This window comes from Haplochromis burtoni, unplaced genomic scaffold, assembly GCF_018398535.1.
Source record: "Haplochromis burtoni strain Fernald_Lab_line unplaced genomic scaffold, NCSU_Asbu1 Contig_239, whole genome shotgun sequence".
Classification (NCBI taxonomy): Eukaryota; Metazoa; Chordata; class Actinopteri; order Cichliformes; family Cichlidae; genus Haplochromis; species Haplochromis burtoni.
Window position 1 is genome coordinate 938,857 of NW_024582600.1, and position 21,932 is coordinate 960,788.

At 36.2% G+C, this 21,932-nt stretch overlaps 1 protein-coding gene across 2 annotated transcripts; it reads left to right on the forward strand.

Annotated features, from left to right (window-relative positions):
* Positions 1 to 1,620: 1,620 nt before the first annotated feature.
* Positions 1,621 to 19,280, forward strand: asip1 (agouti signaling protein 1). 2 transcript variants are annotated; one of them, XM_014338661.2, is made up of 4 exons: positions 1,621 to 2,029; positions 16,999 to 17,168; positions 17,267 to 17,316; positions 18,313 to 19,280. In XM_014338661.2, exons 2-4 carry the CDS (start codon positions 17,003 to 17,005, stop codon positions 18,475 to 18,477), a joined length of 381 nt encoding a protein of 126 aa, XP_014194147.1. In that variant the 5' UTR covers positions 1,621 to 2,029; positions 16,999 to 17,002; the 3' UTR covers positions 18,478 to 19,280.
* The last annotated feature ends 2,652 nt before the right edge of the window (positions 19,281 to 21,932 follow it).

The window sequence follows — 21,932 nt, forward strand, 5'->3', positions numbered from 1 at the left end:
ACTGCCCTTACTTGGGTCCCAAGCAATAAACCAACTTTAATTGGAGTAAATCAGGTTAAACGTTGTGTAAGAAAAAAACAAAACATAGACATACAAAGATTTCTTTATAAATTAGCACCATGTTGTGAAAAATTAAGATTTGCTACAGTCATATTTCCCCTTTTTATCTTTAGTGATACTTTACTTTTCATTTATGAAAAACAAGATAAGAAAGAAAACTGCCACTTAAACAGTCCTGAATTTAAATTTATTAGCAATTTCTGGCTTTGATTTAGGGGTTTATTGAAATGCTGCATAAATCATGTAATAATTACAGCCCCTTTTAAACATATCCTATGATTTTCAGATGCTCAAAATTAATCAGAAAATTGATGAAAAATGGAAATTTAATGAAAATCCTTTGCAATAAATGACTGTCTGATGTCTCGGATTCATCATCAAATACTGTTTTTTCCTCCCTTGAGATGCTCCGCCAGGCCTTTATGCCAGTTTCCTTTAGTTGCTTCTTGTTTATTGATCTTTCTGCCTTCAATTTTAACTGTTTTAATTTTAACTTCATTAACTGAAAAGCATGCTATATTGAGTGAAAGCTGACTTGGCCATTGAAGACTATCCCATTTCTTTGCCTTGACAAACTCTTGGATTGCTTTCTCAGTATACTTTGGATCGTTATCCATTTTCACTGTGGAGCACTATCTGATCAGTTTTGTACCATGATTGCACTGGCACCCATTCATGCTCATGCTGTAACATTGCTTACACCATATTTGAAAAATTTATGTGGTATGCTTCTGATGAGATGTCCCTTTCCATCTCAAAACATTTGTGTTTTTTCCCCCTTGAGAACTGGGCAAGCAAAGCTTTTTTTAAAATATATTTTGAGGCAAAATCAGCAATCAATTTAAGCAGCTTTAATCAGACATGACTGGTGTTTCAGTACACACACAGTTTAAATGAAATATTAAAAAGATGGCTGCCAAGTGGTGTCATTTTATTCAATTTTATTAAAAAACATCAGCTCACAGCAACAGTCACAAGCTTTATATTATATAAGGTGACGACTGCAAATATTAAAGAAAGAATCCCAATGAGCAGATGAATCCCCTTATTAGCATGTGCTTGGCGACAGTGGGAAGGAAGAACTCTCTCAGGAGGACCAACCTTCTGCCTCACTGGCCGGGGGTGATGAGAGGGAGATGACAGAATTGAGAAAAGGAGTTTGTCACTTTTCCAGCATGAACACACAGCAGAATCAGCACCTGCTTACAGTTAGACTTAATGTGTTGTCTGGATATAGGTTATATTGTATGACCCGATTGGAACGCTAAATGCCAAAAAATTACATCCAGAAGCAAAAGTACACTGGACAGACTGGGGGATTGCCAGTTTCCTAAATTGGACATCATAGACAGATAAAACAGATGAAAGTTATTTAAGGAAAATTTTCACAAAAGGCCAAACACTGGCTTTTTAAGCATAAGAGGGCTATAATGACAGCGCCTACCATAAGAGCACTTCACTGGAGGGTCTGTTTTACATTTATCTGTCTATTCTCTGCATAATGTGACCTTTCCCATCCCCCAAAGCACTGCAGCACTGGTCCCGCCTCCAGTACAAACCTCCCAGTATGTCTTCATTATCAACAGCAAGGTATTGCTCCTTAAGAACAGATAAAAGAAGAAACAGAGGAGGGCAGGATAAAAAGACGTTTTGGAAAAAAACAGGCAAACTTTTACAGACAGAGCGAAAAAGAGGAAGGCGGACAAGACAGCTAAAGGGGGGGAAGTTAAACAAGGCAAAAAAATAAGGATTCTTAAAAAAAAAAAGACGAAATCAGAGGTGAAGTGTGGGAAAAGAGAGGGAGGAGAGAAAAGGAGAGTGGTGACTTGCTTAAAAGTAGCAGAGAAATAAAGACGTGAAGCAAGACAGGGAAAAGGGGGGGGAAAGAGGAGCGCAGAGAAACGAGAAACAAGAAAGAACGAGAAACTGAGTGTGACATACTATCAGACAGCTGGCCTGGCAAACACAGGTAAGACAAATAGTTTCTTCCTGTCTTGTTTTGTTTGAAATGTTCCATGAAATCGTTTGAGCGCCGGAAAGACACGGTAACGAAAGTATAACACAGACATCTGAGGCTCAGAGACCTGGATCACTGATGTATGAGAAATTTCAAAATGCTTTTTATGATCGTTTTTCCTCAATCCTGTTTTAAGTCACAAACAAGATTTCGGCCGTAGTCATCCTTTATGAGCTTGTTAAAAAATCCTTCAAATGTTGTCTCCCATGTGCCAATTGTTTTAGCAGGATTTCCCCAGCTGTGGCCTGTAAAATACAACGGGCACAACACAGTTACATAGCTGAAATCAAAATCTTAAACCAATAATGAGAAACAAATTAGTCATTGTTCAAGCTCAGTTGTCAATGTGTTTGATTTATTTTGTGATGTGACTTAGAGTTTCGGACCACTAATGCTAAATTATTACGAAAATACTGACGCTGATCAAGTCGTCACTGGTAACTGAGGACCGAATTACATCTTCACACGTGTTCATAGTAAGATCTGTAGCGAAGTATAACTGAAACAACAAGAGCAGTTTTCCCGATTGTTTTCCGGTAGAGCGCCAGTGTTCTCAGGGCTCCATCTATCGACTATACCGTATTGTTCCATTATTGGCAGCTGTCAGGTATCATCGTTCCGAGACATTCACTGAAATGAATAATAAGAAAAATAAATAATAATCAATGCTTCTTGTATTTACATTAAAAGTCTTTTTGAAATGTCAGTAGAACCTCCAAAGGAACAGCACATCAGCAGATTGCTGACTGAATATGTAAAACTGCACAGGGGTCTGAGTCTGAGCTGCTGGGATAGCGTAAAGGATCAATTTCTCCAGTTCATTTCCCCTTTTAAATACATTACATTAATAGCCCTATAGAATATGTATGCATAACAGTTCACATGTATAATGAAATATACAGTCTTTTCATTGTATGTATATAAATATTTTTATTATTATTATTATTTATTATATTATGTTTGATTATATGTTAAAAAATTAAATATTATTATTATAAAATATTAAACCGAATTTTTGCAGCCTGCAGAGTGTACTAATATTTTAAGAACACATTCTGAAACTGATGATCGTGCTCAGAACATTAAGAGTGAATATAAATATGTGTGTCTCAGCGCTTGCATATGTTTTTAACATAATTTCTCCTACCTTTATTTCTATGGTTGTTAAATAGAGAAAAAAAAACACATTATAATTTATTATTTGAGTTAATCATATTAGAAATATTAATTAAAAAATGGCACCTAATAATTAGTATGTTAAAAAACTATAAACAATCAATGCAAGTTAAAGCCAGTGCCATCTGGGATCCTGTGTGACAGTACATGATGTTTATTGTGATGGACCGACGTATTGCATGCTTTGTTTTTTTTACTTAAAATAAACACTTTGTAAGAGTTTCAGTTTTGTTTTGGATACAAAGTATTGACTAGTGATTGTTAAGCACTCGCTAGCAACAGTGGACGCTGTCTGGTGCGACATTCCCAATATAGTGAATATTCATACACTTCACAACAGGCAAAGATATCACTTATAGAAACAAAGATGAATTGAAAATATTAAGAAAAAGCTTCTTTTTTTTTCTCTCTCTCATTTTGTGTTGTCCATGTATAATCCCAGGAGAATAGGATTATTTCAAGGTTAGGGATTAAAGATCTCATGCAAAGTCAGTGTTGAAAAACAAATGTTGCCTTTCAATAGGAGAAGATTTCCTAACACAATTACAAGGAATAAAATTTATACTTTGTCTTTATTTAAATGTTTCTATACTATGATCATATAAAACTGAGAAGAGCCTAATCGCTTATTTGTCTCTGTCATGTCTAGGAACTCTTTTGCAGTTTTGCACAAGTTGGCAGGTTGTTATAAATGTATGACAAATCAAACACACTTTATTTGTAATACATTTCTTGCTTTGTGGATCTGCTACCAGAAAGTGCTGTAATCTACCACTTAATATAGTCCTCAATAAATACATTTTTCCTTCCTATTTTAGTGGCGGTCGCTAAAGACAGACTTACACGTAGTTCGTTTTGGTCTTTTCTTTAAGCTTAGTCTTACTTAAAAAACAGGAGCAACAGTCATTCAGTAATGTTGAGTACATTCTTGTGCTGCCAAACATTTGAATAATTAGCCATCTTCAAACAGGTTTATAGCTGCTGATTAGTTTTAATAAGCACACAGAAGCAGTCGTCAGAATTTTCTCTGGAACTTTCGCTGGATATGGTTTTCTGGTTGGTCTGCTTCCTCTTACTGTGTCTTTACATACCTTGACCTAATAGAGCAGCAGGAGATGGAAAAAAAATACTACCTGTGTCTGTTTTCTGGTTTCTTAGACATCTTCCTGACAATTAAGACAGTATTATTAGCTGGCAATAATGTTGGTGTGCTGCAGAACATGAAAACATGTATAAAATGTGCGATGTAACAGCACATCAGTTAAATCTTTACCATCAGGTAACGAGTTTATATTACAATTTTTAAGTTTTCTGTTTCAAATTTGTGACTTTCTCTCTCTCTCTCGCTCCATAACTATGTCTTCAAGCATGCTGTAACAGAACAGAAATCAAGACATGTTAGGTCTTAATTTAGCAGTCGTGCAGTTACTGTCAATATGCTATGGTGGGAATGTAATAAAGTTGGTATTTACTTTGTAAAATGAAACTCCTGTTGCTTTTTAAACTCACGGGTATGTGATATGTGAAACGTGAAATATCAGCAGTTTGTAGTACAGTGGCCTGGCTACAGTGCTTTAATATGCTGGATTTCATGATGGGGAAAAAAATAGTAGGATCTTATTATAAAAATCCTTGAAGGTCTGATATATTGTAGTATTTTCATTTTAAGATATTTAAATTCTGAAGGAAGATCAGAAAATGTTGTTCACTTTTCCAAACACTTTGCCATTTAGAATAATTTACATCTACCTGTGGAACAACTAACAGATAAAAGGCACGCAGTGCAAAGTAGCCCCAGATGGTAGATGATAGATGAGACACAGACATTAAAACTACTGTCTGGCTGATTTATCCTCCTGAAGTCATACCCCAAATCTGCCAGAAGCCTCTCGTCTTCTCTTTTAAAGCTGCCTCACACACACTGATGAGAGAGATAAAACGCTCTCAGTTCCCAGATTTCTGGGTCCGAACACAAACAAAAGGTTGAGCCACACTAGTATTATTCAGCAGCTGACCTTTGAACTTTGGCCTTTTTAAGAGTTGTTTCTTGGAACATAGGAGAGCCTGAACTTTGTTATGAGGTCTGCTGGGGATTTTTCTTTTACTCTTGTTCTTTTCTATGTTTTATAGAAGTGATATCTAGAAACAAAACTTTTCAGGTATTACAATGTCCACGTGTGGGGGACAGGTAATCAAAATACTGTAACTGTAAAACCTATAAAACTGTGGATTTAAATGAATTTTATTCACTTTTTAAAAAGTAAAGGATTTTGCAGTATTTAGTGATTTTCATTTACATTCAGCTTTTGAAGTTTACAGTAATTTCAGATACAGTCCTTATGATTTTATCTAATCCATATTTGATTATTTGCAGCATTAGTCACGCTGCAAAAATGAAGTAGCTTACTTTTGAATACTCTTTGCATCACATCTTTGAAAATCGAAATAAACTGAACTTCACATTTGGTGCCCCACCTTTATGTATTGTCAGTATTTGATTCTCATGAAAGGCTGTCAGATTTTAGTACTAACAAATATAACCTTTTCATTTTCAACTGGAAAATCAGCAGAAATGTGAAACGGCATTTAATAGTTCCCCACAGACTTCCCCAGAGGTGTGTCTCACCGAAAACCTCAGGAGCATTCTTATGGACACATTCATTAATACTCCATGTCATTGCTGTTTAAATGAGGTTTTTATTATTATTATTATTATTATTATTATTGAGTTATTAGAACATTTCTGTGTAATCAGATTTTCATCAGCATGTTTCCAGCTGTATCAGACAACATTGTTCGGCTTTAATGTGCTTGTAAAAATGGGAATGCTGTGGAGGTTTGATGCACATATTTTAGTGAACGTGAGAATTTGAAACAGACTGAACATACGAACCAGCAGTGTGAAAGTGAAGAATGCTGCAGGAAAGGGCTGGAAAGTTTCTCTGAGCATTTGATTCGTTGATTTGATGAAAAACTGGTTTGATGTTGGAATCAATAATTAAAGGTATACTTTCCACCCTTCATAAAGGCACAAGATGCATTCCTCTTTTCATGGTTATAGTTGATGAGCATTAAAAATATTCCACTTAAAAGGATATTTGTTCTCATTATCCCTTCACACTTGAAAATATTATTATGACCTCTGCATAGTCTGTGCCCGCAGTAACAAAAACACACAGATGATTGACCTATTTGACTGCCTACAGCAGCTCTAAAAATAAATAAATAAAAAACATGGAAGCTTGCGCTTCTTTTTTTTTCCCTAATTTTTTTTTAAACATTGGACAACATAATTTTTTCTTCTGAGTAAACGTTAACAAGAGCAGTGACAAAAAAGGTTTTTGGTACAAAAACAAAGAGGAAGTCTATTTCTAATATAAGTTTATCTCAGGGTAACACTATAAAATAAACTTGGTGATGTGCTTCCTAAAGTAAGGGTAATATACAAAAAATAAACAAAAAATAAAGATGACATATGTTATATACTGTGGCATTTGTTTGCAACCTAATAGTTGATGACAGATAATCCAAAGACAAATATTTTATATTCCAGTAACGTTCAGATTTTGAAACCTGAAAAACATATTTAGAAGCTGGAGCTCCTAGAAAATGTAAAATTAGAAAAGAAAAACAAAACAAAATAGTAAAACAGTTGCAGTTCAGGGCAACTTAGACAAGCGCAGAAACCATTTTAATCTAAAATTATCTCTCTTTTGGATTCTGGCACTTGGACAGTCAGAGCAAATCCATCTGGTAAAAAATCAAACTCAAGGATAAGGATTATGAAAAGTATGAGAAACACGTCACAGAACACACACACAAAACGCTGCTGGCCTTAAAGAGTTGTTTTTGAAGGCACTGACCTTCCTTTATCCCTAAAACATGATAAACGTTTGTCTGTGTTTAAGACTGAGGCTAAAAGTTTGATTTTTATTGGCACATTGAAAGGACATTTTTTAGGGTTATTTGAAGCTAATATTTCATTTTAAAACTGAATGGGTGAACTTTCTCTCTACGTGTTGTAATAGATAAGAAAAATATTGGGTGGATTTTCTTTTCTCTTTAAAGCAAAAGAAAACATTCAAATGATTTTTGTCCATTTAGCCGTTGATGGTATTGACACTTGTTTAATTAAAAAATACAAATAAATGGATATTTGTTTTCTGAAAAAGTCAGCTTTATTTCTTTGAATTGAAAAAAACCCAAAACAAACTCTGTTTATGCTTCCCTGCTGTTTGGTTCCTTTTGTTTGACAAAAAAAAGTTATTTAAAAAAAAAAGAAAAAGGAAAAAGGCACAAAGGGCTGTGTGCGAAAAACAGAGCCAACAGCCTCTGCAACAGAGCAGATCAATTTAAAAGGGAACCCCGTGAGTTTATTGCTGACTTCCATGGTGATGGAAATTACTGAAAATTATTTCAAAATGAGAACCAGGCCACTGGGACACTGTGCTGTTATTCTTCCCTCAGCTTCACCACAATTTCCTAACCATGTGTCTTCAAAAAATATGAGTGAGTGAGTCTGTGTGGGTGTGAGTGTGTGTGTTTGAACAGACAACTCTCAGAGAAGGATCCTTGAACTGATTTCTCTGAGGTGAAGGTCAGATGTTTTGGTGTGGGCAGAAAAAAACATCTCACCATCTTTGATGTGAGAACTGTTCGTGAGCTGATGGTCTGGTTAAATTAAGTTGATTTTCACTGTTTTTTTTACAGGCAAAAGTGCCACCACATGCGGATCTTATAGAGAATATTATCACTAATATATCCAACTTCTTACAATTCAGATTCTACGTGGTTACATTTCATTTTCTTTTATTTGTAACGACGATTATTACACCTGCATGAAATAACCAGTTATTTAAGGGCACATTAGCTGAACAAGATACCACCTGGTTTGCCTACTTTCTTTAAATCCATCCATCTATTATTTTCTGCTTATCCAATTCAGGCTCCCACGGGGGAGATTCAGCTGTGGTAGGGCGAAAACGTTCTTTATGTCACGCATTACATGTGTACCTAGTGCAGCTGAACCACAGAAAATGTGATTATCAGAGGAGAACAGAAAGAAGAACACATTTATTTTCCTCTAAAAAACACATAGTTACTGTAGTGTTATAATGACATAATTTGAGCTCGTTATCCAAAACCTCAAATTATTGGATTAGCTTGGAGAGTCCAGTTTTATTCAAAGTGTAGCTGAACCTTGCCTTATTTTTATCCTCATATTTTCTTTATCTCAATTAACTTAATGCACAGTTTTTCTAGTTTTAGATTCCCTTTTTTCTTTGGCTATTTATAATAATATGTTGGTATTATTGTAAAAGAAACCTCTTCTTTTGTGTATTTGAGAGAACATGAAGGGTGTACGACTGATAAGATAAGCCATTCCTGTGTGCCTCTCTTAGTGTGCATTTTTTTCTACGTAGCTAAGCCTTTCAGTCTTAACATGCACTTACAAACACACGTTTAATCGTGTAGAGGGAACGTGATGGCAGAAGAAATGTGTTTCTTGTCAAGGTGCATAATTTTGTGTTCAAGGGTCACCTTAGTGGTACGTAAATTACATAATTTGCTCAGTATGTGACACAGCAGCGAGGTCAAGAGGGTTTTTCTGAGCAACTATAATGCTGTAATTTCTCCAACTATGACACAAAAAAGAAAAAAAAACTTACTCCAGGTATGAATGTGTGCATCTCATGGTGTGTGAATTTGGGATCTTTTTTTGAAAAATATTCATCGTGAAGTGGTATTGGTGCATATGTGGTCAAAAGATGAACCAAAATCTTTGCTTTTTTAATTATAAAAGACCATCTAAGGCAGAAAATTGAGTTTAGGCATCAACAAAAAACAAAAACTTTTTTTTCTAGCCACATTAAGGTATGACAGTAATATAACAGTAATTGTTAGTTGACTGATGTGCAAGTCAAAAGTGAACTGACATAGTTAGGACTACTTTACTGTAATATAATCAGTCAAATACCATTGAAACGTTAGTTATATGTTACTCTACCTTAAGCTACAAATCATCTGGGATGATGTAACATTTCTAGCAACAGAATACTGTGCTGATATGATTCTTTCTTCGTCCTGCACACAAGGCATCAATTATGAGGTGCACGTGTGTTTAAGAGGCAAAAGGAGAGTGAAAACAGTGGGCATCGGCCTGTTGAGGTGGGGGTAATCTTTGTAGATCTCTGAGTAAGCAAATTAGTTTATGGCTAGGTAGGAAACCCTGGATTCTCTGAGTGTCTAGTATGACAGTTTTGACAGCTATGACATCTGTGTCTTTTAACACAGATGTTATGTCCCTGAAATAGAGATGTGCCACAAAATTAGAAGATAAATAGAAGTGTGCAAAGCCAAATGGAAAACCATCTCACAGCTGAATGAAAACTCACTCAAACACAGGTCCGTTTAGGAGGTGGGAAGTAACAAAGTACAAATATTCATTACTGTGTTTAGGTAGAATTTTCAGGTATCTGTAGTTTACTCCATGTACATGTCTTCACAAGATTTGAACCTAAGTGGAGGAACCAATAACAGAAGCTAACAGCTACAAAAGAGGAAGAGGAAAATGAAGTAGTATTTTTTTAAAGGTTTTTTTTGTTTTATAAATGGCAGGAAATTTCAAATGCAGCAGCTCATTTCAGCTCAACAAATATGAGCAAACACACAGACTGTTTCTGTGTTGTTTGGACTGTAATCCTTCTGGTAGTGAGATAACGTCATTCAGAGATGACAAAAAAATGAGAGGACTGGTCAGTAACATTTGATGGTCGGAATTAAATGACATCAAGAACAATGCATATCAAATCAAATTTAAGGTGATTTACTTACTGAATTCCACCTTCATAACAGCTTTGTAGTGCCTAAAGGTGGGAAATCAGTCATCATGTAATGCCTGCTTATAATTTGATAAATTCAGTTGTATTAAAATCAAGTGGAAACTCAAAGTGTGTATACAAAGAAAATCTACTGGAGCTTTCAATAGGAATTATTCTTATTTATTCATGAGTTTATCTAAATTCTTTTCCCAATGCTCAAGAGCAACATCTTATCCTAGAGTACCCCCCACCTCCCAAATATCAATTTAATGCATGACTCTGATTATTTTTCTGTTTAGAAATTGAGCCAAAGGTTACAATGTAGAGAAAAGCAAATAGAGCAGCTTTTCTCTGCTGTTCTACAAAACAGATGTTCAAGCTGAGAAATTTCTTTAAAATTAGAATTTAGGTTGTAAAGCTGCCATTCCCGTGCACCAGTTGACTGGTTGATCCAGAACTCTCAAAAATAATAATAATTATTTTTTAAATGTTTTTATTAAAAACATCTTAGGAATAGAATCCACAATCTAAACTACATAAACAGCAGTAATAAAGATTTGGCATTCTGCAACATGATATTGCAACATGAAAGGTACATTTTAAAGGAGCTTTCCATTCAGCACCACATGACAAATATATCCGATGACCAGAATTATAGGCCATTAATTTGTTTGTTTATCTGTTCATTCATTAATTCATTCACTGATTTGTATTTATGCATTTTTCAAGAAATTTTTTTTTTTGTCCTATGGATATATCATAATTGCCTTTTTTAAATTGGTGGAGCTTGTCATAAGAGAGAGTTAGACTGTGTTTAGGTGAACTACTTTCACAAAGCTCTCTTAAAGATAATTTTAGTTGATTTGTGGTGTTTCCACTGCATGCTGAATTTGGCTGTAAACATACCTCCTTTTTTTCTATTTTTAATACACATGACTTTTGAATGACTTATTTCAGGAGTTCTCTCTAGAGGTGTTTCATCAAGTAATCCTTGTAGTTCATGGAGTTGAAAATGTTGATGTATTCTGTTGGTATATTTATGGAATTCGAGGCTTTTTGTCTTGACTTGGATCATGAATAATCATTGGATTATTACGTAGCTTTCACCTCACATTTAACCTTACAAGATCAGGGGTGTAACTTTTAGCTTTTCTATTTTCTAACTCTTCATATGTTGAGCAAGAGAGTGAGTGAAAGAGAAATACAACATTAGAGATGGATTTTCTCTGTATGTATTATTGTAGGGCCTGCCTTACAATATAAGCTCCTTGAGGCGATTGTTGTTTTGATTTGGCATGTGTATAAATAAAATTGAATTTAGTTTAATTGGATGAGCTGAGTCGGGAAAAGAAAAAAAATCTCTTTCCACATAAATGATTACCTTTGCAATAAACAATTATTTGCTGATTTGATGATAACAAAAATATATAAACAAAATGTCTTAAGAAGTCATTAGACCTACTTCATACTGAAATATGCTCCTAAAGTTTTATGAAATTTGTATCACCCTTGTCTTAGCCTACAAATCACCTTTTAGGATTTTTTTCTAAGAACAAAATACTGCCGTGAGAGAAAAAAGACTTTGCACTTCATATTTTGCCTGCACATCTGTACATATTTTTTGTTGATTGTTAACCTTCCCTCTGCATTTACTGTCATCATTTCACCTCTTTAAATCATTCCGCTTTGAAACGTCTCAATGCACTATAATGTGGTTTCCAAAACCTCATGAGAAGCAGCATCCATGATCCTTAGCTGACGTGCTAAAGTCTATCCAGATGCAGGAAAGGAGCCATATTAAGGTGGTTTTAGGTGCTTTTTGACTTAGTGTATGTGTTTGGCATTCCTTTTATGTTTGCCCTGCTTTCAAAGGAAATGCTTAGCTCTTAACGCTGTACTCAATTTAAAATTAATTTCTATCAGATCTGTGGGAGAAGGTGCTAAAATGTGTTTTTATTATATCACGGTGATTATGGTCACCTTTGAATTCACCCCAAGTCCACCTGGCATGAGTTGCGAACGACTCAGATCTTCTTTGTCAAAAATTCTTGTGTATATCTTATTGTTTTAGTTGATTTAGTTGTTTGTTTATTCCACATATTTTGGCTAGTTACGAAATGAGTATTCAGGAATTTGAGTTGGCAAGGGTCGTGATTTTCAACCCTTACTCCTTTGAGAGATTAAATCATTTTGCAGCTGCTGTTTGGGCAGGGAATGCAAGAAAAGGATTAGGATGAACATTAGCAGACCTCCTCTTGATAATGAATGCAAGTCACTTTACTGTAAGACCTCTTAAAGCATAACTTAATATATACTGATGGTAAATTCAGTGCCATCAATGTCTTAATAGAAATCCACATTTGTGGGTAAAAGCATGGATTATCTGGACTGAAGCAAAGGAAAGTGATTTCACCTATTTTATTTGAGCTTAATGTTTCCAAAAATGTCACCACACTGTAAAATATTAATAAGTGACAATTTTTTTAAAAAAAATTGTGTTTTAAAAACATGTCTACCGAGTCTTGAATTTGACGCCAGCAGCATTTAATTGCAATTAAAAGTGGAGAAGTTGTGCAATGCAGAGAACATCTGGTGGAACATCTGCCAACTAATCTGGCAAATCAGTAACATGAGTATTAAACATGGGTATTAAAAGAGCATCTCAGAGAGTGTTTCAGAAGTAAAGATGGGGTGCGGTTTGCCACTCTGTGAAAGACTGTGTGGTCAAATAGTTCAATAATGTAAGAATAACATTTCTCAGCATAAAATTGCCAAGAATTTAGGGGCCCTCACGAAGCACAGCATTAAAAACAGACACCATTCTGTAGTGAAAACCATTGTCAGTGAACACATTTTGTCACCACATCCACATATGCCAGTTAAACCTTTACCATGCAAAAAAAAAAAGTTATAAGCTGGGCCTGGACTATTTTAAGCTGGACTGACGCAAGGTGGAAAACCATCCTGTGATAGTTAATTACAATCAATTTTGTAATTATATTTGGAAATTGTATTGGAAATAGGAAATATGCCCCAACTTGTTTAATTTATATTAAATAATAATAAAAATGATGATGCTTTTCAAAACAGGTTTTTAAATCAGGTTAACCACCATGTGATGGAGAATTAAATTGAAATAAACTACTAGCAGTCAGTACAAAAACAACCTGATATTAAAGGCAAGTCCCCTATAAAAAAAAAACTGCTATAAAACTGTGTTTTTAAAACTATTTTGGTTTGGACTCTGAACATATGGGATTTATACAGCCTAGGCTATTTAAGTCAAGGCAGAATAAGCTGGAAGAGTTCTTGAGTCTGTGATGAATAAAACTATTAGCTGAGCTTAGCGTTTCAGCTTCAACAAAAGTTTATTTTTCACTGGTTGGCTCAGCTTTGATACTACAGGAGGGTGTGGTTTTGAGGATGCTGGATACAATAATACTATCCAGAGTCTTGAACAATATTTCAAGCATATGTCATAGGAGCCATGTCTTTTAAAGCACGGAGGTGAACTACAGTGGTGAGGGTATGGAAATTTCTTGTTCAGTTGCCAAAGGAAGGAGTAACTGGGATGGTGCACAGAATTTGGTTGGTGTTTTCCATTTATGATATGGATTTCATTTGCAGAAAAAAATAGAAAGGCAATCTCAAATTAAGAATAACATGCATAAAATAAAATTCATGAGACTGTTTAGGATTTTGGATTTTTTGAGGATAGATTTCACAATTTAGATTTGTTTTGGTTGTGTGACACTGATATGATAACATAATAATAATAATAATAATAATAATAATAATAATAATAATAATAATAATAATAATAATAATAATATAATTGTCATATTGCACCACTGGTCATTCTTACATTTCTAGGCATGCTAAATTAAAAGCCAGAAAAAGGTGTAACATACAACTATGATGTACAAAAACTTTAAAAATAAGTATGAACAAAACAACAAAATTCAGTCTAGGTTTATTTTATGTATACTTTTAAAGCACTGTGTAAAAGTACTGTTAACATTCATAATTTCCTTGTTTCTTCCTTTTTCCTCATCAAATATTTGCATGCAAGTTTTTTTTACAGCCTTTCCCTGAAAACAAAATAGACACTGCTCACACCAAACCTTTAGAAATGAACAAACTGTGATATTTAAGTCCAGATAATGATCACAATGAAAAGTAAAAGAAAAACATAGAGCCCGACTAAACCTTCTCACTGACCTCAAAGTAGTAATCCTTCCCAACAGTTCAAATTACACTCCCCACCAGAGCTGTTGCTTTCTGTGCAGAGTGTATCTATGATGTTATTTATATTAATTAGTATTTGATCAGTATGAAAAATACAGCAAAACCTTTTGTACAGACAGAAAAACATTGTTTTGGAACGTAAAATGTGTATTTGTTGCTAATCTGAAACACACTGAAATACAATAACAGAGTAAAAACCTCCTACTCAGCTGAAGCCTTTCTGTGTGGAGCCTTTTTTGTTTTTTTTTTTGCTGAGCCTGTGTAGCTTTCCCTAAGGTTATCTGGTTACTTCCCATAGTCCAAAGACATGCTTCTGAAGCTAACTGCTGATTCGAAATTCACCTGTCTAGTGTTGGACAGACAGCTTGACCAAAAATTCAGTGGTTGCTGGAATAGCTGAAATCCCCCCGATCCTAAATAAGAAAATTGATTACTGGTTCTCTGTAGATTATCCTGACTGCACTCAGCTGAAATGTCAAAAGTGACCAGGTGGAGTGCAACTCAGTGCTCAGTAACAACAGGATGCAGAAAATACTAAAAGCAGTCACCAAAACTGAAGCACAGTCTACCCGAGAGTCAAAGAGACCATTCACTTTTTTACGCACGTTTTAAGCTTTAATAAAATTTAGATGGATAACTTATTTTTTTAAAAATACCACTGAACCATTGTCACAATTGTTTATTTTCTAAAAAATGGAAGGAGAAAAAAACCCATTGACTGTGCTTGAAATATTTGCATTTCATTTCAACAGCATCATTTTTGAGCTACTTTCATTTCATTTTTCTTTTCTGTCTGTTTTTACTTTGTGTGCAGACAAACTGATAAAGCAGAGAATAAAGTAAACAGATTTATCACAGTAAAACATGTATTAAATATAATATCTTAAATATAAATATCTTTCATTAACAAATATGATGAGAAAGCTTATTTGAAGTTAAAACACTTCTCATCAGGCCAATTTACTGTTTTTCTAGTGATGTTTTTAAAATGTAGTTATTGTTTTCAAATTACAGATAAACAGATGTGCTGTTTATCTTTTTTTTTTTTTCTTTTTTTTTTTGCCTGTCCGGATTTGGCCCTTTTGCCATTAGAATTATTGTCTGAAGGCGAAGAAAGATGCATGTAATGATCTGCTAGAGGGTGTGGTGGGCCACAGCCCCGTCCTCCAGGGCATGAAGCAGGTATGGGGGAGATCAAGACTCCAGACATCCAGAGGCCCTCAGAACACAAGACACAAGGAAGACCAACAGAGGGGCAGCCGCGCCACTGTCCCAGAAGGAGCTGAGGAGAGTCCCAGATGAGGGCTCACTCAGCAGCCGCGGAGCAGAAGCCAGGGGGGGTTGCAGTGACGTGCCCGTGAGCTCCGCCTGACCGAGCCCCAGGCCGAGAGGCTGAGGGCACCCCACCCCCGAAGTGGCCCAAGCGAGCCCCAGGCTCCAGGCCCCGACAAGCAGCCACCAAGGAGTGAGCCAGTGTGTACCCGGACGCCCATCCCCAGACACAAAAAAACACCAATGCACCGATGTCTGATGGCGTCTGCCACTGGCAGGGGAAGTGGTGGGGGGAGATAGGCCTCCAAACCTTGGAGGGCCTGAGATGTCCCCAGAGAGGTGGCGTCTGATACCCAACCTGACATATAGACACAGACATACAGGCACACACAGATACAAACATCCATTCCCACCCTCATGCTCTCATATGCACTTACTCAACACTCACCCAACGTGGAGACAGACATAGAGAGACACTGTACACACAATCACACTCCCCAAGCGTACTCTAAGCCCCGGGTCTAGGTACCCTTGCCCCTGGAGGGGGAAACTGCACCCAGACCCAGGTAGTGTTACCCTTTTCCCTGGGGTGGGGAGAAGCAGACTGCCCCGGCTTGGCAGCAGCAGGGAGGCCCCACATTCCAGACCCCAATCGGACAGCCAACTCCTCCTCTCAGCCCTCCCACTCCAGCAGGCCTCAGAGAACGGGGGTGTGTGAAGACTCCAAACCTGCCTCCGCCCGCTCATATGTAGTGTTGATGCATGTGTGTTCTAAGGTGCATTTAAAACCCAGGAGGGCATGGAGCTACCTGCCAGAGAGCAGCAGGTAAGCGCATAGCCCCTCCTGATAGCCCTCAGTGTCTACGTGTATTTAAAATTGAGAGGTGGGCAACGACGCCAGGGGTGAGGTGTACACCCTGATGGTCGTTTGGATACCGTGTAGCGTACCCACCCCCAAGATCCTATATGTATGTGTGAATGTCTAAGTTGTGAGATAAAGTTGAGGCACAGGCAGCCAGAACGGGACAGAGGGGGGGGATGCCTCCTCTGCACCCTGGTGACACATCTTTACCCCAAGGCCCTGCATGTGTGGGTGATTGTGGTGGAGCGGGAAGAGGGATACTCTGCAACCCGCCAGGGAAAGGGGGGACCCAGGCCCCATTGGACTGGGGCCTAGTGTGGCAGCGCCACCTTGCCCCGCAGAGCCCAGGACAGTCCACCCGACCCCACCACAGAGAAAACTGCACCCACCTCGTCATCCACTCATCTTCCAGACTACACAAGACAATAGATGCCCAGGCTGATATCTTACTCCACTTCTCCTATATCTCCCCCTCCTGCAGAGTGAGTTCCTGATGTGCTGTTTATCTAACAGACATCCATTACTCGTTTTTGTTTTCACAGAAAGATGCACATCTCACTGCTGCTAAGTTGCTTTCTTCTGGCTGCGACAGACTACTTCCTCGGCTGTGCCCACATGATCCCAGATGAGAGACTCTCCACCAGCAGAGTTTCTGCATCTAATGCTTTGTCTCAAAATCTAGAAATAGACTCACCCCCTGTGGTTATTGTAGGTAAGTTTGAAAGGATCATCATGTATCATCTATGCTGATGACACTTTTCTTTTCTAACACATTTTCTAATAATTGCAATTCTTAATTTTCTCTTCCAGAGTTACCAAAATCTGCAAAGAAGAGCAAGAAACCAAAGAAACAGAAAAAGGTTGTATTATATCAATACCATGGTATTGATATAATACTGGGTTTCATTACCTTTTATCATATAGCGTCATTATATTATAGTAGATTATATTATAGTTTTTCATTTAATATACTAGTTTTTAAAGTGAAGTAATGAAAATGAAAACTGTCTACCCTACACAAGTGAACTTGCTATGGAAACTATGTTTAATTATGTAATTTAGTTGATCAAATCAATTTTGAATACAGTTAAAACAACCAAATTAAAATGAAAGAATTCAATAATTAAAAGAAAGATTTATAACAACATATTACATATGAAACGTTTTATAATATACCATGATTTGATTACTATCATTAACTGAACAAGCTGGACTGAATGTTGCAACCAGTGACTATATGTGTCAGTGATCAAACCATACAACCAATCAAGGCATGTCAGTATTTAGAGTGACCTTTTAAATTGATCATATGAAAGAACAGTGAGAACAGTGCCCGCATCCAGAGAATCAAAGGTGGACAAGAGCAAGGGAACTCTTATCACACCCTCTTGCTTGTGGAAAAGGAGAAAGGAAAAAACTTACTGGCAAAGATGCTTTTCCTTTCATGCATTCTTCTGTGCACTCAAGGGGCAGAAATGTACCCTGTGTGGTTTTCTGTTGGCAGTCAGGATGCAGTTCTTTTCTCTTGCCTCAGGTCCTTGTGCCTGGCTCTTATAAACACACTTAATAAATGCCACAATTCTCAGTCAAAACACATAATATCATTAATAGTGCTTGTTGTTGTTTTTTTTTGTAATAGAATAGAATAGAATGCCTTTTATTGTCACTATGCACATGTGCAATGAGACTCAGAGCAACTCCTACTCTGTGCAGGCATGTAGAAAAAAGGGGGTAAGCTGCACAGTTCAGCAACTCCATAAACATATTGTTTCTAATTTTTTACAGCAACCTGTTTTTAAAATATGATTTTCTATGTTATAACTTCTTCTTCTTCTCTCTCTCTCCTTTTCTTTCAGAACAAATATGGTGTGAAGAAGCGGCCTCCTCCTCCTGCCAACTGTATTTCCCTGTGGGGAAGCTGTAAATCTCAAGGCACCGTGTGCTGTGATTATTGTGCTTTCTGCCAGTGTCGACTGTTCAGAACTGTTTGTTACTGCCGAATGGGTAACCCTCGCTGCTGAATAGCCACCGGCAGCCTAACCCAGTTCCAGGCTAAGAGAACAAATGTTTATGCTCCAGCAAACCACTTGCAATGAACACCATGAGAGGTTAATCACTCCTCCCCCTTGGTTTATAATTTTCCCTAAAATTCACTGCATGAAAGCACTTTATCACAGAGGATTGCACCACCGGGAACTTTCTTAAACTCTTACAGGGTGTGATGCTTACAGCACTGCTAGGAAACTCTCAAATAAAAGTTATGAAGCAAGTTTTTATTGTACTTTGAGCTTTTAGCATGCATAAAAACAATTTAAATTCTCCATAAATAATCAATTTATTTTTCACATGAATACATGACTGCAACAGTATACTTAAAAACGGTTGTATTTTTTACTAAGCTTTCTAAGGATTAACTGTTTGTAATGTTAAAGCAATTATTTGGAAAAAAAAGTATTGTTTCTGTTCTATTTAGCGCACAGTCTACAAAATCATGCCTGTTTTCTGAAATGAAGGTGTATGAATTTGCATTTACAAGTAAATTAATAAAAAAGTGACTAAATCCTAAATTTGATTTATTTGAGTTCATGTCTTTGGGGTGTATAGACATACATTGTTTCTACTTAAACAGAAATGTCTACATTTTTTCTTACTGACTCAAAAGGGCTCAAAAGTCTATTTGCAAACAGGACAATATTGGTTGTTGGACACGTTTTATTATCAAACTTTTTAAAAATGTACTATACTGAGCTGTATGTACAATGGTCTCAACCTACTGTTCACTTCAATTCAATTCAGTTTTATTTATATATAAATAAATCACAAAAGTCACCTCAAAGTGTTGTATATGGTAAAAACCCTACAATCTTTTTTTTAATAAAATTGTGTGATGAATTGAAAAATATATATATATATTTAGTTCAATTAAATCTTATTTAAAACAAAGCCCAGGTTTCTACAGAAGCATTTTCTCTTCACCAGCATATCAATATGCTAAACTGATTGTTTAATCAGTGTTTTATTATCATCTGTGCTTTGTTACTGAGGGAAATAAATTCAGTGGTGGAGTCCTTCCCCAGTTTTAAATTACCGCCTGTTGAGCAAGAATTAAAGATATTTCCAGGGACCTTTATGTTGTGATTTCCAAGTAATTGCTACATTATGATAAACACATGACTTTTCACATTCCCTTTGGAGATGACTAATAAGGAATATTGAGATGTTAGTAATAACTGCTGTCGTGTGATGATTTATTACAAGGGAGTGTCAGCCTGGATGATCATATATTTCCACTGGAAGGAAAATCTGGCCCAAAGAAGTAAACGGGAACAAAAAGCATCTCCTCCCTGAACCTCCAATGAATCAAAAGTGACCACAGCTGCTCCTGGCCATCACCTTGTATGGTACAAAGTTTTTTGTTTTTTTGTTTTTCAATTTTTCAGAAGAGGTATTTTTCTTTATCTTTTCTAATTCTTGATGTTTTCTGCCCTGGTCTCCTGTTTTCAACTCTCCTATTTTGATCATTCAAAGGACGCAATCAGCATTAATCAGCCAAATTCGAACCAAACCAGTTTTTGATAGGTTTATTTTAAACATTGAGTTAACTGGTTAGTATACAGAAATCAATATTTGAAATTATAGTATCCCATAGGATCCGGCCATTGATATTCATTGCTCCATATTGGCCAATGCTATTGGATGCCAATAACAGACTAATATTGATATGCATTCTTCAGTCTTTCAAAAAACCCCCAAAAAACCCCAACGTTTCTATGATCTCTCAGTCTGATAATATCTATCTTCATTGCCTCATTCCTTCATCTGTTGTGCTCTTGCAGCTCCTTCTCTATCTTGTCTTCTCTCTGTGGAATAATGTTTCACTTGCCAAATCAGTTACAGAGTTGCATATGCTTCATACATATGCTTCAGGGGAAACTCATTCTAACTTACTTGAAGTGAATTGTCAATTGAATTCTTCAAAGGCACAGTAATATCACTTTCTTTATAGACTCTGCTCATGTTCCACATTAATATTAGATTAATATTAGGCTAGTTAGATAAAGAGCCAGATACATAAAACTATGCAGATTCATAACTAAAACTGTGTGCACAAAAAAGACATAAATGTGCACACACATTACGCTCCCTTATTATATTATTATTACAAGCACAACCACTCTTTAATGTGACCTCTGTGATGTAAATTAAAGCTTATAGAAAAGCAATTCTTTATCTGGCGCTATTCATAAAGCACATGGAGCTGTAATCCAGAAAAGTCCAGTCTAACCGTAGCTATGGGTTTTAGGATTTTATTTTTCTTTAAAACATCATTTGATGAAAAAATTGTCCCAGTCATGTACACCTCTATGGTTAAATGCCATGACTCTTTTTAAACCACTTTTTAAAAGTGCCTTTGAAAAAAACCCATATAAACCAGACAATCCTGCGCCATAGTTGCAAGTCATTAACTTTTGTTTGTTTTTGGCCTGTTTGCTGTTCGTTGTCTCTCTGTGCTCTTCTCTGTCCCCTCAGCCGAGTTGGTCAGGGCCCTTTCCTGAACCTGATTCAGGCAGCGGTTTCTTCCAGTTAAAAGGACGTTTTTCCTCCTCACCGTCTCTTGCTCTCGCTCATATTGTAGGATCTTTACTTTACAATAAATACACAAATAAGCGCCTTGAGACAGCTGTTGTTGAAACAGCTGTGAAAAATAAATTGAATGAAATTAATTAAATTGGACACAGTAGCTAAAAAGCTACTTTAGATACTTTCAGATACTTCAGAGGGTAAAAGTAAATTATATTGTACTTTTAGCATGAAAATGTAACTCTGTGTGATTTGTGCCATATGTGTAAAGCAATATTTTGTAAGCTTGAACATTTTATCAGGTTAAGCAGGTAGCTTTCTTTCTTTTCTTTTTTTAGTAGTTAAGCTGTGAAAATCTAAAAAAAAGCTAAAAGCAATTTACAGTGAGGAAAAATACATTCAAATAAATAATCCCATGTTGTGAGTACTGACAGGATTGCTCAGACATATTTGTCCAACATCTGTACCACTGAATTCAAACAAGTAAGTTTGCTATAAATAATAATAATAAAATTCACATGAGGAGAAAAAACTTTGAGGAAGGAATAAATTCTGATCTCCTACAAATATAAACATGTACATTATTTATTTATGGATACTTTAATTTCTAGTTGTCAAAATTACTATTAAGGAAAATTTCCCCCATCATTACTTGACTCAGACTGACTTTATTGGGTCAGAATATTTTTGCAGCATTCCACTAGTCTAAAGTGTGTGTTAAGGCATCTGGTTTGGAAAAAAAGTTGGATAGAGCAGGAAGGATTATCACAGACAGCTGGAAGGCAGTTCTGAGTTCTGAAGGGACAGGCGAAAGATACTGAAATACTGACAGAGAGCAGATCACACTAAATTCCTCTTAGTTTGCTATTTTATGGATCCTTTTATTCAAAGCTGT